The 16,901-nt window shown below is 38.4% G+C and overlaps 1 protein-coding gene across 1 annotated transcript; it reads left to right on the top strand.

The window, feature by feature from the left end:
- Positions 1-2,369: 2,369 nt before the first annotated feature.
- Positions 2,370-4,708, top strand: LOC309501297 (uncharacterized protein). Its single transcript, XM_082173321.1, has 3 exons — positions 2,370-3,005; positions 3,447-4,134; positions 4,236-4,708. The coding sequence occupies exons 1-3, from the start codon at positions 2,841-2,843 to the stop codon at positions 4,499-4,501; spliced, it is 1,119 nt and encodes a 372-aa protein (XP_082029447.1). The 5' UTR covers positions 2,370-2,840; the 3' UTR covers positions 4,502-4,708.
- The last annotated feature ends 12,193 nt before the right edge of the window (positions 4,709-16,901 follow it).

The raw sequence follows: 16,901 nt of genomic DNA, 5'->3' as shown, positions 1-16,901 counted from the left end.
AAAAATTTTACGACGTGTTTTGTGTGAGAAAGCTTTATGCGGGAGCTCATTAATATGTAAGCTTTTCACACCTGAGAAACACAAAGACACTCCCCTAACTGCCCTATTAGGAGCTATCAGGCCCTGTCATTCAGAGCAACCTTGCACAAAGAATGAGGAGATTTAAAAAAGAATGGCTTTTAGATTGTTTGGATTTATTTACAACACAACATAATCCAAAAATACACAACAAATGACAAAAGAGCACATTGAAAACAATGATCCAAAAACAGAGACCTTTGTGCCATTCCTAAAAAACATTGTACATACCTTTCATTTCCAAGGTGTTTGATTTTCACTTTACCATGTTCATGTACAGAGACTCATGTGAATGTTGAAGTCAGCAGGACTCAGTTGCATCTGGTCCCTGAAAGAAAAGAAAAAAAGTGAACATACTGGTATCAAGAGAAACTAGGCCTGCACGATTTTGGGAATACATTTTAGATTTTTCTGGTTAAAATTGCTTTTTAAAATTCACAGAATACACACACACACACACACAAATGTTTCTAACAATATATAATATAATGAACACCATGTTTGTTGTGCCTTGTAGGCATAAGCTATGTGCAGTACTGCATAAAATAATTATAACAATAACCTATAGCAGCCTATAAATCTTCCAAAAGATTTCAGTAACAATGCTAGAGAAAAATATATTGATTATCTTATGTTACTTCAAATGTTTCCATTCGTTATGATGATATGAAATGAGATAATAGTAAAAACATAAAGCCTAATGTTTGGTGCATTTTTCCTTTCAAACGCAATCGCGCTCCAAAATATGATACATTCAAACGCACAGCGCGCTCCAAAATATGATACATTCAAACACACAGCGCGCTCCAAAATATGATACATTCAAACCCATAGCGCGCTCCAAAATATGATACATTCAAACGCACAGCGCGCTCCAAAATATGATACATTCAAACGCACAGCGCGCTCCAAAATATGATACATTCAAACCCACAGCGCGCTCCAAAATATGATACATTCAAACGCCATCGCGCTCCAAAATATTAAACATTATGGTTATACATATCTATGTTTGAGCAGATATCCACAAACAGTATTTAACAGTAAACACGGGTCTAAATAGTATAATATTCACCATATATCTAGCAACAGTTCAACTGCAATGTGAAGTTTATGCAACAATACCATAAACTAATAAGTAAGAATTTCTTATCTTACATCTTTCTTGTCTTCAAATTGCGTTCTTCTTCTTCTGATGCAAATCCAATGTAAGCTCAGACGTGTCTTCCAAACTCGACGAAAAGCAGAGACTTGTGAAGTGTTTTGGTGTTTTGTGTTTGAGGTAACGAGGGCGTTCGCGTTCCATGTGGAGATTTGCATGTGAATCTCTTTTGCGTGAGTGGGCGTGGTCGAATTAAAAAATAATTAGCAAGCGTTTGAGATACTGGACATCCTGTTGGTTTTATACAAATTACTTAAACAGAGAATATTTGTTTTCAGTTTGAATCCGATCATTTAAAAGTACACACTTAAATGTGTATAAAGGTATATGGCTCATAAATGTGTGACAAGTATTCGCTGAGTTTTGTTTCAGTTTATAGACGTGCTCAAGAAAAAAAAGTTCACCGCGACGGAGAGGCAGAACGCACACCCTGTTTATTTTCTTTATTTTACAAAAGCACAATGTTTTGATTTGATTGTAAGTGGACACATACAAAAGTAGAAATATCACAGATTCTTTTTTTATATTTCTTTTTTCTGTATAACCATAAATGACGGAGTAATTTAAGTTTATTGTACTACAATGTGAAGAAAATCCAGCAAAACGCGGGGGCGCGTTTGCCGACCTCAGAGGGTTAAAGAAGATTAAAGAAAATAGTCCAACGCTGTGGGCCCTTAATTAAGAGAGCAGCCAGAAAAATGGAGCGCAACTGGAAGAAAACAAAACTAGAGGTATTTCGCATTTCATGGAAAGAGAGCTCGATTGCATACAGAGAGGCCTTAAAAGCTGCTAGATCTGCTTATTTTTGAACCCTATTAGAAGAAAATAAACAAAACCCTAGGTAACTAACGAAAAATAAAGCTTCAAGCCCAGAAGTTTCCAAGCAGCACAGCAGTAATGACTTTATGAACTTCTTCACTTATAAGATTGATAATATCAGGGAGGAAATTATAACTATGCAACCGTCTACTACAGTATCGCATCAGGGAGTGCATTGTAGTCTCCCTAAGGAAAAATTCTATTCATTCATTGCTATAGGAGAGGAAGAATTTTCTGAACTTGTTAAATCATCTAAATCGACAACATGTATGGTAGACCCTACCTTAGTAGACTAAGCTACTGAAAGAGATTAGCCTGGTTAAAACCAGACCATTCTCAGTAGTAACTGAGTTATGGTCTGGCAAAGCTCCATAGACAAATCATTTCCAAAGGGGCGTCACCAACGGACGTCGCTCAAATGCCTCTCGGCGCAATTGGATAAACCTAAAACCAATCAGAGCGATGAAGGAGATGACGTATGCAGAGCGACGGAGAAACATCTGAGACTCTGACAGCAATTCTCTGTTTGTGATTTCGAGGAAGATGTTGCAATGGCTTCTGACGACTTTTGCCGTTGTTGTAAAAGAAATATGATAATAGCTGGTGTCCACCGCCACTCCATCAACATTTTTGCAAAATTTGGAAAAACTAATAGCATCTCAGACCGACTGAAACATCTCGGATTGACGGTCGAACAGAAAACATCAAGCTCTGATCGCATTTTCCCCCGTTGTAAGACATTTGTATTGCGATTAGAACGCGATTTGCCAGTGTATAGGTCATGGTTAAAGGACGAGCAAGACGGGGAAGCGACGGGATCGATAGATGCCGTCAAAAAAGACAACGTGAGTCTACTCCGTCAAAAACACAGAGGGATTTAAAAAAGTTTCGGCCAAACACTCCAAGTCCTGGTCGATCTAATATTGCTCGGAGGAGTATTACGGAGGTAAGTTAAGCTTGTAACGTGGTGTATTACTACTTAAAAATACTTATCAACTTCTTAAAATGTACATGTAGAACTTGACCTCCACTATTAAATTAATGTTATCTTAGTGTCGTAGCAGCCTATCAATATCTCTCAATTTATTAATGTGAGCAAGAAAAGAATAGTAGATTTTTTTTATTATTTTTTTTTATTCTTACACACATTGAAGTAAGTTTTGTCCCCTCTACTTGTTTTGTATCAACATGTTAGATATTTGGATCTACATGTTAGTTATTTATGTCTCGCCATACTGGTTATCCTCACAAGTCAGATCCTTTCCTAACATTATTTTAATGTCACAACAATGTCAATGTAGCCGTAGACCTAGTGCATTACAATATTTGACAGAAACAATTCACACTGTCAAATGGTCTCAATCTAAATCTAAATCTTATCTTTCAGGTCATCACCCACTACCCATCACAGAAAAAGGTCATGAAAGTCTGTGATCCAGAAGATGCTCTAATACTTAACAATATCAACAAGAGAAAATGGAAAACAGCTGCCAAGTTTATGATGAAGCACAAGGAGCTTGTCGAAGAAATAAAGCTCAATATACTTCAGCTAATTGAGGATGAGTGTAAAACACTATGCAACCCAAAAGAAGGCTTCATGCTGTGGAGGTCATCAGCTGAAGACCTAAAGTCCTTTTCATTGTCCAGTCTACAGTCTGATCTCGACCGTATTTCACCTTTCCTTTCATCTGTGTTTTTAACCATCACCGACAACTCCCTTCATGCCACCTGTGCTGCAGCCGCCATTGCTTTAAGAGGTAGACAACCCCGGCTGTCAGCATTTTCGTACTATTTGAATACTATTCTTCAATATGGTGGGGCAAAAAAGGTTGTATTTGATAGGCTCAGCAAAATGTCAATAACAACGAGTCACGTGGCTGCAGTCGGAAAGCAGAAGGAGATGGCTAATAAATATCGGGCTGCTATTTGTCAGTTGAAGCATCAGAATGAAATCTTTCTGAATATGGGAGCTGAAACGCACACAATCAATCAAGGAGAGGATGAAGTCATCGGCAATCATTCTGAGATGGCACTCAACGAGATCTTTCGTAGCATGGAAGACCTTCAGTTATCAGGTGAGCAAACAAACCCACAAAATCTCATACACCTAGGTTATGTCATAAATACAGTAAGTGGTGATTATTTTGTTGTTAATTAATTGCATTCATCAAAACAGAGGAGGTGACTGAAAGCGACAATGATGTCCAGGCTACTGGAGAAGTGTCTTTGATACCAATGACTATACAAGTCACACAGTCAACTCCACCACCTACATATTCAATCATATTTGATAATCTGGACTTCTTCATCCGCACTCACCACCAGTCCACCATCCAAAAGAATCAAAGCATACATTGGATACATCACATTGCCATACAAGACAGGATTCCCACATACCACCTCAATAACAACAAACCGATTCAAGACTTACTGGAGTTATGAACTTGAGAAATCTCTTCCTGGACTTGAAACTCAAACATACATGCGAAGAGAGTTCATTGTCATTGGCAGCAGAATGTTAACAAAGTACTTATCAGTGTTGAAACCATTCTCGGACATTGTGGTGCATAACATGCCCCATGACTACACTGATGAAATGGCACAACGCTCCATAGATGTGAGTATTGAAAATAATAATAATCCACTAATTTATGTGTTTTATGACTTTCCAAATCCAGACAACATGGACATGTCTGTATACTTCATGAATTATTGTTCTTTGTTTTGGGATGGGGAAACGCACTTGTGCTATCATGAATTCAGCATGGCTTTTCCTGGGGAGGTGTGTCAGTACATATGCCAGCTTGGCATGCTTTGGGCAATTTGGTATGGTATGTTCAGTTAATTTTCAATCAAGATATTTTATTATTGACCAAACACTCAGTTGTGACTTGGTGAGGCGTGTTACTAACATCCTAAGGTGACTGTGTGTGTGCGATGTGAGTTTGCATGTGAATGTTTAACAGTGAGTCACACCAAAGACATGTCAGGCGGACATAAACTTATATATGTATGTTTCACAGGTGCAGCAATGCAATGCAAGGTCCCCATACTTCATATAACGCATACAAAGAATTTGTCATTAAAGACACAACTGCACTGTTCCTGGCAGCAGCAATGGAGCACTTTGGGTTTCAGGATCTCATAGGTAAATGGTGGTTTAGTTTCACATAAACAAAGTTGATGATGAGATATTCTGTACAATTGCATTTAGATGCGTCAATACACTAATCATTCTTTAACATGTAAAGTGGTAATATTGAACATGACTCAGGCATGAAAACTCCTCACCTTTCGGCGAAATTCGCCGTTTTAAAAACAAAATGGGTCACACCTACGTGACTTGTGCAGATCTGATGAAAAAACATTTGGGGTGTGTGTGTGTGTGTGTGTGTGTGTGTTATGTATCTATAGTTACCATCAGAGCCATAGAGAGAAAGAGTTGCGACACTCTTTGATGTCGCCGCTATGGCTGTCACGTGGTTCATGTAAGCCCCAATAGTTACAAAACGTACGCTGGCTGTCATGTCATGCAGCGATTGCATTATTGAACGGTAAATATAAAATAAAACACACACCCAAGTACTTTTTCAGCTGTTATTGCATTATTGCATTTTGTTAATGTCAGTTTTGCATTTGGAGATAAGTTTTAGGCTAAATTTTTGGATGGAAAAGCTTAGTGTTCATGTTCGCATGGGTAGTAGGACTGGCTTTAGCGGCTCTAACTTAACGTTTCCATATCATTCATCTGATGATGGACGTCTCATGATATTTATTTTAGCACAACTGGGCTGTATTAGGCTATTGATTCCCGTGATTTTGCTTATAAATTTTGATTCAGCCATTAGCCTACCTTCGTGATCACGCAAGAGGTCTGCCGTGGCGGTCCGTTCAGAATTCGCTTAGAAGCTAGCTCACTTCTTCTGATGAAAGTGGCCACCCCCAGGACCACAACGTGAAACATGATCATGTTAAGACTAAGAATATTACTTTAAGATTAAGCCATACACATTATCAAAACTATAACAGATTAAAAACGAATTTAAGCATGGCTGATACAAATGAAGGTTTTCAAATAAAATATTTTTTATTAAACAATGACAGACAACAAAAATGTGTGCTTGTGTGTGTGAACAAGAAAAACAAAAACCAGGGGCAGGTGATCCATGAAACAGACAGGACTGGTGATGGCCATAACAATCCTAAAGGTCCAGCATTGTTCCCACAAGCCGCTTCACTCAAGACAATAAAACATAATGAAAAGTTAGTATATCCCAAAAAATTTAATTAAAAAAAAGTTGCTACAAAGGTGGTAGCGATTCATTACCGAACTCTTAGCTGACGAAGTCGCGCTAGCTAACTAGCTAGCAGGCAGTGCTTGAAAATTGGTTGAAACAACCAACATAAAATATAAATAATTACGCTGTTCATGTACAAATGAAGACCAGTATAAGCATCGCAAAGGGCCTCTGATACAATATAGACAGTTGACAATTCAAAAGAGGTCGATATTTCAGCAACTTAACTCTGGAACAACTCGACGCGCAGCAATGTAAGTGAATGGTGTCCAACGCCCAAATGACAGTGTTTGGAACTATTCCGATCTTCAAATCCCGGAAGTAGGCGGTTAAAAGTGGCGCCATTATTTACAACGGAGGTCTATGGGAGTGTCGCAACTCTTTCTCTCTATGGCTCTGGTTACCATAAACTTCGCGGCTTTAAAAAACAATCATCATTCCTAATGCCGAAACCTGACAGCCAATCCGAGTCAGAGAGTAGGGCAGAATTTTTTTCAAAGTCACACCGCGAATCTGACAACTGGACACCACACCGCAAGTCTGATAACTGGACAAACTGCCGAACAAAGACAGTTCTGCACGTCGAAAAGCAAGCCTGAGGTAAGTTAGCTTACAATGTTATTTGCATTCTCTATGGGTTCCGGGAGGGCTCGCACTAACGTGTTTCCGTCATCATACAGTAGGCTACGTGACCTTAACTTGTGCAGCGATTGGTGGAAACAAATATAACGTTACCTCTATTAATAATCTTTAAGCTGAAGTGACTTCCAATAATTTCCTCAGTGCATAACTTACATTCCACAGACATATTCTCCATCTGTAAATGTTAGAAAGTCATTTCCATTTTGCTGTCATGAGTGGACGAGCCTTCAGCAGGCTAAACTTCCGTGAATGAGCATGTGCGCCGAACAGACGGAGCGCAATAGAATAGGAGCGCAATAAATCTGACTAAAATATACATTAACACTAAATCATAAATAGATTTTGCTAATATATTTGTTGTTGAATATTTGTTGTTGATGGTGAACATAAATGTGCTAGAGAATTTCAAACCTACAAGAGTATTTTTATGATATCAGTTTTGTTTTTATTTTCATTTTAAGTTTAGTAAATTGTACTACTTCTTTAAAAAGCATTATTTTGTTTTTAGATCGTAATGTTTGCAATGTTAGAGTGTAATGTGATTTGACCCCTTTTTTGGATAGACTGAAAGGTTGCATTCACTATGTTTGTTTTCATAGCCTTCAATATGAACATTGTTTGTAGGACAATATTGACCAGGATATGAAATAACTTTTTTTTGTTTAAATTAAATACAGATAAAAAAAATAAAAAAAAAATAAAAAAAAAGTTAAATACTGAGATTATACCATCGCCATTTAGCTCCAAAATTCAGATTTCTTTGGCAATTGCCCAACCCTAACTTATGGCATGCTTTAAATGCTGAATTTTCCATTTTTAGCGAAGCAGTAGGCTAATGATAAATTAACAATTATCCGTTCTGCATTAATAATTCAATTTGTTTGAGCCTGGAGCAGAAATGCTCCCTTGCGAGGACGGTTTTACGCCCGCGGATACGGTTCTGTGCGCTCGTACTACATACACGCACCTGATTTGTATGTGCGCTATTATGGTACTAGGTAAATGCCATACGAAAATTACCCATAATGTGTAACCTTAACTGTTTTATGCCTTAATTTCAGAATGAGTTATTTAGGAGAGAGTTGATGCACTGCTAGTGAAGCAGTTGGATGCAGGCCTGAAGTGCACCTGGAACTGGTCATGGCTTAAACTGGAATATAAGATTGAGGTTAAAGGAGAAGAGCTTACATTCCCTTTATCAAATGTGTTCAAGAAAATTAATAAGAAGGGCCATGTGAGATGTATTCTGTGCCACAAAGAAATAAATTATGCCAACAAAGGCAGCCATGCTTTGCTGGCACACTGCAAAACTGAGATGCACAGGAAGAAAGTCATCGACATCACAACAACACACAGTGTAGCCAGCCTTCTAGGCAGTGAGACCAGAGCATCTACATCAGCTACAAACCAGTGTCCAGAGAACATTAGACAGCAATGCCAGACAAAGCTTCCAACACCCACTGTGAATCGCATAGCAAATGCAGAGGTAGGCCTAGTAGTTAAGCACTAGCAGCTTCCCTACTGTGCCATGACATTTACTACCTGCTTTAAAATAATTTCAACATTTCTGTTGTAGGCCATGGTTCTTGGAGTGCTAGCAGAGCATTCCCTCCCCTTTTCTATTGCTCCAGTAATTGTGGAGCTTGCTCAAAGTCTTGCTCTGGACAAAGTGGCTTTGCAGGGAATTAAGCTTTCCAGAACAGCAGCATCATATAAGATGGTCCATGGCCTAGGGCGAACCTTCTCTGAAAGGACCTTCTCTAACCTGAGGAGATTTCCCTTTTCCTTAAACCTGGATGAAAGCACATCAAAAAACAACAAAAAGGTTGGTTTTACTTCAATTACAAGATATATGCAATCTGTCCTATTGGTTTTGTTCCATTTGAGCTCATTTATATTTGTCGTTGATTTCATAACTAGTTTTGGCAAGTGTCCAGATAAACTTGCGTTGATTGACAGCTTGGGCGATTGGAAAGGGAGCGTTCTTTGATCACTTTCTGTATAATTTAATCGCAATTTAAATACGATTTTTTTCATCTTACTAAGAGAAACGATGTGAAGTTGATCGTTTAGTCACTGATGCATAATCAGAATTGAACGATTTTGAGAGAAAGATTATCTATCTGAACTTGAGTAATTACACATCAGAAATCACTGATCACAGATCAGCCATTAGAATAAACATGTTTATTCTACATGTTTTCAACACCGGCTAAACAGTTGGTGTTGAAGTAGGTGTTGATCTTCTTCTGCGGAGGCGGTGTTTTATCCCCTTTGATGTCATAGATCCCCACTTTGAAAAACCTGTCGTTCGCTGAGCCTGATGTCAATAAAAGCTTTTATTGGACTAACAAGGTAGTTTTCAGTTCTAAAACTTTCAGGATATTCTTATAGTATGATGACCTCTTATATGTCAAAGGCATTTTATTTCATCACCGCTTTAAAAAAAAGATAAAAATCGAGATGTAACATGGCCATAATGCGGTTTTTAATATTTTAATTGTTTAGCCTTACATTGTAGAGAAACATTTTTTGCTCTGCAGTCAAAATGTATTTTCTGCATGTGGCAAATAAACCCTGATATATATATATATATATATATATATATATATATATATATATATATATATATATATTACATTTGGTTTGATTTGAAGGTCCTCTCCATGCTTGTCAGTTACTACCCATGATGATTTTAGGAAGGTAATGGTTGAGCATCTGGGGTCCCTGGAGATGATAAAAGGGACAGCTGCCATCTTGGGACAGGGACAGCTGCCAATCAATTGGAGTGATGAGGGAGCTGATGGAAAACACTGATTTAGAACTGAAGGTCACAAGGCGTAAAGGCACCCATCAAGAGCACGAACCGAGTGTGGATGTTGTAGAGCTAGTTGCGATTTTTAGGCAGGCCGAACTGTTTAAGGAACAAACAGGGAGGGAATTCAGTGCGTTCCCAGGCTTCACAAAAAATCTATTGGAGAAGATGGACTACAGTGAATTGTGGCGATGGATGAGGGAAAAAATCAAAGACTGGATAAGTGTGCCAATTTGAGAACTGAGGGTGGCACCACGTTTTCATTGTAAATATGTTGATTTTCAGAAACATTTTATGAAAATGTTTTATCATGCGTTGAGTGTAGTTATGTTATATATTTTTTTGTTTAATGAGGGTAATATGTTGAAGTGTTATTAGAGTATTTAAGTTATTTAATATACTGTTATTGTTTATTTTTGAAAATAAAATAATATTGATGAGTCTTTGGAAAGTTGTCTCACAAACTTTATTCAAATTCAGTCATTTCAGATGTGTTAGAAAATTTTCAGACTAGAGCATAGTTACGCTAGTTATTTATTTACAATTATTTACAATTTTTACATGACTACCATATCTAGTCTGAGGAAATAAGCACAGAAAGGCCAGATACAGAGCTGCTGTGTGGTGTTAGCACATGATCACACTCCCCATCCTCCTCATCAAAGTAGCCGGTGTAATCCACATCTGGTAGCAAAAAACTATCCTGAGGCGTAACAGACACAGAATACTCAGTCACCACATACCTCATGAATTATCTTCAAAATTTCTTGGGCATGTTGTTTATTAAACACGGGGAGATTCTGCATAATATACGTGAAGTCAAATATTTCATTGCTATGTTCTAGAACTGAATTAATCAGATCAGTGCCAAATCCAGTGCAGGCTGTTTTCATGGTGTATAACTGTGTGTTCTCCAAAACTAAACTTTTCCTGTATTTCTCTAAAAGATCTCTAATTAACCCTTGCTCCTCTGGGGTAACTTTTCTACATTTAACAGGTGTAGAAATCTCTTGTAACAATTCGTATTTGGGGGCTGGCACCGCACAACCTCCAGCGTTACAAGTACACAATGAATGGCAGAAGGTACAGCAAAAATGTCCTGGTTCCACAATTGCTACATTTTTTTCAAAATGGGAGTATAGGGCTTTTCGAAAGCAGCTTACACTACTTTGATTAATTAATCTGCCCACAGCCTCATCAGCTCTTGTGTACTCTTTGATGGTGTATACAATAGCATGGGACTGCGACCCATCTCTGCCGGCCCTGCCAACCTGCTGCAGCATAGCCTCCACGTCCTCAGGTACCCCATACATGACGACATGTGAAATGTTGGGAAAGTTTAAACCCATCCCCAGAGCAGTTGTTTCCACAACAACTCTGCAGTTACCCTCCCCAGTAAATGAGGATAGAACCCTGCTTTTGTTCTGAGGGAGTGTATGACTGTGGAACATGCCTATGATTAGATTGTCAACTTTATGTTCCTGGTCAACCCAGGCATCCTCTCCCAGTTCTGCCTTCAGATGGCAGAACACTCGCCCGACTGTCTTCAATGTGTGGCAATAAATTATTACTGGTGACATGGTTAGGTCTTTCTCTTTAACATCCCTAACTAACCAATCCAGGCAGTTCAGAGAACGATCCGCGACTCCTCTCAGTCCAAGTCTGATATTTGTCCGATTGGGGCTCACAGTGACGGTGGTAGCGTTGTCCAGATGCAGCTGTTTCTTCACAATGTCTCTTGATTCTAAGTCAGCAGATGCGGTCAATGCCAACACAGGTGTCCCTAAAAGACATGTAAATGCCATTACACCTCAGTAATCAGCCATGGAAACATTACAATAATTTGTTGTAAAGTAATATACTTATATTACTTATATTATATAAAACTATAACATAATAAATATATATATATATATATATATATATATATATACAAATTTTAAATGGTAAATGGTAAATATATATATATATATGAAGAGTTCAGATGCAAAAGCCTCTAAGTGCCATCTGAAATTTTCTACTAAAATGATAATTTTTATCAAGCTTGTATATTTAAGTTAAATAATTTCACTTAAATGGCAACGCAAATTACCTATTAATTGTCATTTAAGTGAAATTACTTAAATATACAAGCTTTATAAAAATGATCATTCTAGAAGAAAATTACAGATGACACTTAGAGGCTTTTGCATCTGAACTCTTCATATATATATATATATATATATATAATTTCTTATTTAGATTACAATATTTATCATGAAACAATAGACCAAACTGATTGCTAGTACATTTGGCACATATTTTCTTTTTTGAGACAGTACTGAATAGAGGGTAAGTGACATGTATAGTAACATAAAAACACCTGCATGTAGTATAGTAATAGGATGATAGAAAAAAATTCTCCCGACATAGAAGAGATACAGTTACAGTGATTAACTCACCTGGTTTGACAATGGACCTGAGTTCCCCCAGCTTGGCAAAGCTCTCTCTGAAGGCTTTCTCTCCTTTTGCAGCTTTCCCCCTGTAAGAGATATACAGGTGCTTCTCAATAAATTAGAATGTCGTGGAAAAGTTCATTTGACAGTGTATTCAACAAATGTGAGAGCATATAGCCTTCACAACTAGCAGTGTTTGTTAGGTGTAACGTTATGTAGCCCATTTACAATCAAGTTCAGATGCCTTATCGTAACTCTAGACTACATTACAGTACGTTTACTAGCAACTTCTTACTATTTATAGGTCAGGTGGACCTCGTCCACCACAATCCCCACGAGGTTGTCTTGAAACACATTGCTGCACAACATCTCTCGCCATTTCGTGTTGAGGAGCCAGGATTCAGGACTGCCGATTATCAGCTGGCATCGACCGCTTCGAATTAATTCTTCGTTGTCAGTGCCAAGTTGTAGAGCTGAGAATCCAAGCTTGGTCGCTTCCTTGACCTGATCCTCCATGAGGGCTATCAATGGAGAAATAACCACAACCAGAGGGCTCTCGCTAAGACCCAATAGTTTAGCCACCAAAGGGGCATGCTGGTATATCAGACTTTTGCCGAATCCAGTCGGTAAGACAGCAATAACATCTTTTTTAGATATGAAGGCTTCGTATGGAAGTAGAATAATGTCAAATGTTTTTGAAATAAAAAGCCTGTTGAATTGCACTACTTGAAAAAAAATAGGCATTGCATTAACCATGCTTGCATTTTAATGCATTGCATTTTTTGTGCTTACATTTTTATGGGCTGAAATTCAACATGGTTGAATATTTAAGCTGTGAATATTTCAATTAAAAACATTTCAAACACCTTTTCATTATTAAAAATTCAATAATCCATATTCACCTTTCATATTTCACTTCCAAAATATTCAAACTGTTTAAAAATACAACCAATAATATTCAACAGGCAATTTTCGGTCCATTTTATTTCGCTTTGCAAATTCGCTTCCACAAATTCAGTGGTTCAAATTCGACAGTAAATTCAACATTGACGTCCAGGAACTGCAGGAAAAGCAGTAGATTGCCGAGCATACTCTCCTTCTGCTGTTAGTCGACCTCACCATCAGATGGTGCAAAAGCGCTTGTTGCTGACGAAGACATTCATTCATAAAATGAAAATGATTATCTGTGTCAGTATATGCGGAAAAGATGATAAACACACAAAAGCTGTGTTTATGTTTCATTCAATAACTTCATTGTTACTTTCCCTGTGTATTCTACATGTCATCAGCTTTCTCTACCATGAACAGGATTATAATCGGTTTCCCTCAATACCTCATACTCAAGGATTTCCCTTCCGTTGATAGTGATATGAAAGACCAATCTTGCACCTTATTAGGGAAGTAGGCTGTAGGCTATTATATAGGCTACAGGCAAGAAGATGGACTCAGAATATGAACTTAACGCGCAAAGTTTCATGCTGAGCGTTTCGTGATATACTGGCATAAAATCAACACATACATATATATATATATATATATATATATATATATATATAGTATGCATACGTGTATTGCATTAGCTTAAACTGTCACAGCACTTGCATATTGTCCTCCTATTGTTAGTTTAACTGTAAATCGCTTTGGATAAAAGCGTCTGCTTTATGACTAAATGTAAAAATTGGCTTGATATTGGACATTAGCACATTTAGGGACCGTCTCTAAAGTTGCATACAACATTGGCATACACGTTTCTAACTTCAATAGCAAACTTAAATTTATTTGAATAAATATCAAAAATCCAAAGGGTGCGCATTATGCCTGACACTAAATGAACACTTTACAGTTGGTTTTATGACTTTAAGTCGTTCTATTCAAATGCTATCGGAGTTAGAAACGTGTATACCAAAGTCGTATACACTTTAGAGACGGTCCCTAAATGTGCGAATGTCCAACATCAAGCCATCTGTATGCCAATCTATCACTGGGAAACGCTCAGCATTAAGCTTTGCGCGTTATTCTGAGTCCACCTGCTTGCCTGCGAGTTTGGTCTTTTACATCACTGTAGTCCATTAAGCTACGTTAAGCGTTGTATATGTCCAGCAGGGGAATCCTGAAGTATTGAGGGAAACCCTAATAGCCTGCATGCAGCACATCGCCACAATATAAAGTTAAGGCAACTAAACAACCAAGATAAATATATGTCAACCTCAAAAATGTAACATTGGATCTGTATATCCGCATCGGGGAATAACATTATAATCTCGTTCCCGGTAGAGAAAGATGCATGTAGGCTACACAGGAAAACTAACCGTGAAGACACTGAATTTAACATAAAACTGCCGTCATAATAATCACAAATACACTTATATTGCTGTAAAAAAATTTTTGCTGTAAGAGTTTTATGAATGAATGACTTGTTCTAAATGTTGCTGGTCTTCAACACGCGCTTTTGTACCATCTGCTGGTGAGGTCGACTAACAGCAGATGGAGAGTATGCTCGGCAATCTACTGCTTTTCCTGCAGTTCCTGGACGTCAATGTTGAATTTACTGTCAAATTTGAACCACTGAATTTGTGGAAGCGAATTTGCAAAGCGAAATAAAATGGACCGAAAATTGCCTGTTGAATATTATTGGTTGTATTTTTAAACAGTTTGAATATTTTGGAAGTGAAATATGAAAGGTGAATATGGATTATTGAATTTTTAATAATGAAAAGGTGTTTGAAATGTTTTTAATTGAAATATTCACAGCTTAAATATGTGTGAATATCACTCAACAAAAACACTCAACAAACACGGTGAGTAATGTCTTGTCCTGTTATTATCATGCGTCGCGTCTAAATGCGTTGTTGTTTTTGGAGCTCTATCGATTTGATTTATAATTCTTGATTTTTCTCGCTGCCTGCTGTGAGTGTGTTTGCTTCGGTGCTGTAAGCTCCGTCTTAGCCTCGTATTTCCTTGTTTTGAACCATCATTTACTACAATTTCTAGTTGTTTATATTACTACTAAATACAGCTTACCCAACCCTGACATCGCTAGCTTCCGTTACTACTAGCACAACACGCTAGTAATTCGCTAGCCTGTTAACGCGCCACCCGTGCGCTCAGCTATTTTTATTTATTTATTTTCTCTCGCGCCTTTGAGTTCATAAAAGCTCAGGTGAGTAAGAAACACTCCACAAACACGGTGAGTAATGTCTTGTCCTGTTATTATCATGCGTTGCGTCTGAATGCGTTGTTGTTTTTGGAGCTCTATCGATTTGATTTATAATTCTTGATTTTTCTCTTTAAACTCGCTTACAACGAACATTTTCTACTTTTCCTCACTGAGAAGCACTAATGTTTCTGCTCAAACCTCATAGTTACAACACGGACTGTTGAGCAGACGCGTCTCAAGCCTATTAGTGATCCAACTCCGGATACTCTTATAGGTTACTCCAGTGGATCACGGCTGAACGCGTCTTCTCCACACTCACTTACAAACAAACATTTATTTATTTATTTTCGCCTATCGTGCGTCTACTCTACACCCCTACCACTAAAAAAAATAAAAAAAATAAAAATAAAAAAAAATAAAAAAAAAAAATAAATAAATCATAGTTACAACGCGGACTGTTGAGCAGACGCGTCTCAAGCCTATTAGTGATCTAACGCTGCATACTCTTAAAGCTTACGTCCGTGGATCACGGCTAAACGCGTCTTCTCCACACTCACTAACAAACAAACATTTTATATCCAAGATTATATCCAAGACTTCAGTCATAAATTAGTATTAATATTGATAGCATCACTGGTAGCTTCGTTGCTAACTCACTGTCCATCTGTTAAAATGGCGAATATATCAGATGTAAGTAGTCTACCGTTTGGTGCAGGTGAGGACACATTTGAGCTGCACGCACTGCAGTCTGAGCTGGAAGCTGTTGAGAAACAGATCCACGACCTTTTATTGAGACAGGCCGAGCTGAGAGACCGGTGTTTGGCTCTTGAAACATCACACGCCGATGCACACAAATCAGTGTTTAACGTTACTAACCCGCTGACTCCGACCGCGTCTACTCCGTGCGTTCCTCAGCATCGGTCGCGATCAGCCATGGTCTCGTTCACTCCGGCTCCAACACGCCACCACGAAGCCTGGGTGGTTCCGCAGCGGAAGACGCGAGTCAGGTTTAGACCAAGACTTTCTCCGACCCTCCCGGTTTTCGAGTTATCCACACAAAACCGCTTCTCCCCTCTTCGCGAAACAGAACGCGATTCTGTGATCATCGGCGATTCCATCGTTCGGCACGTACACGCTACGTTAGGTAAAAGTAAGGTGCACAGTCACTGCTTTCCTGGTGCTCGTGTTTCTGAAATCGCTGCTCGCGTTCCCGAGATCATGAACGGTGACGAGCGCGTCGGAACTGTGGTCCTGCACGCGGGAGTGAACGACATCAGGCTGCGCCAGACGGAGATTCTGAAGAAAAACTTCAGGAATCTAATCGATACGGTACGCAGCACATCGCCTGAAACAACGATCATTGTGTCAGGACCGCTTCCCATGTACCGACTAGGGCATGAAAAGTTCAGCAGATTATTTGCGCTAAATGAATGGTTAATGTCATGGTGCAATGAGCAGAAACTGCTCTTTGTAAATAATTGGAATCTGTTTTGGG

The sequence above is a fragment of the Leuciscus leuciscus genome (assembly GCF_965113295.1).
Source record: "Leuciscus leuciscus genome assembly, chromosome: 6".
Taxonomy (NCBI): domain Eukaryota; kingdom Metazoa; phylum Chordata; class Actinopteri; order Cypriniformes; family Leuciscidae; genus Leuciscus; species Leuciscus leuciscus.
This window is presented reverse-complemented; position numbering and strand designations above follow the sequence as displayed.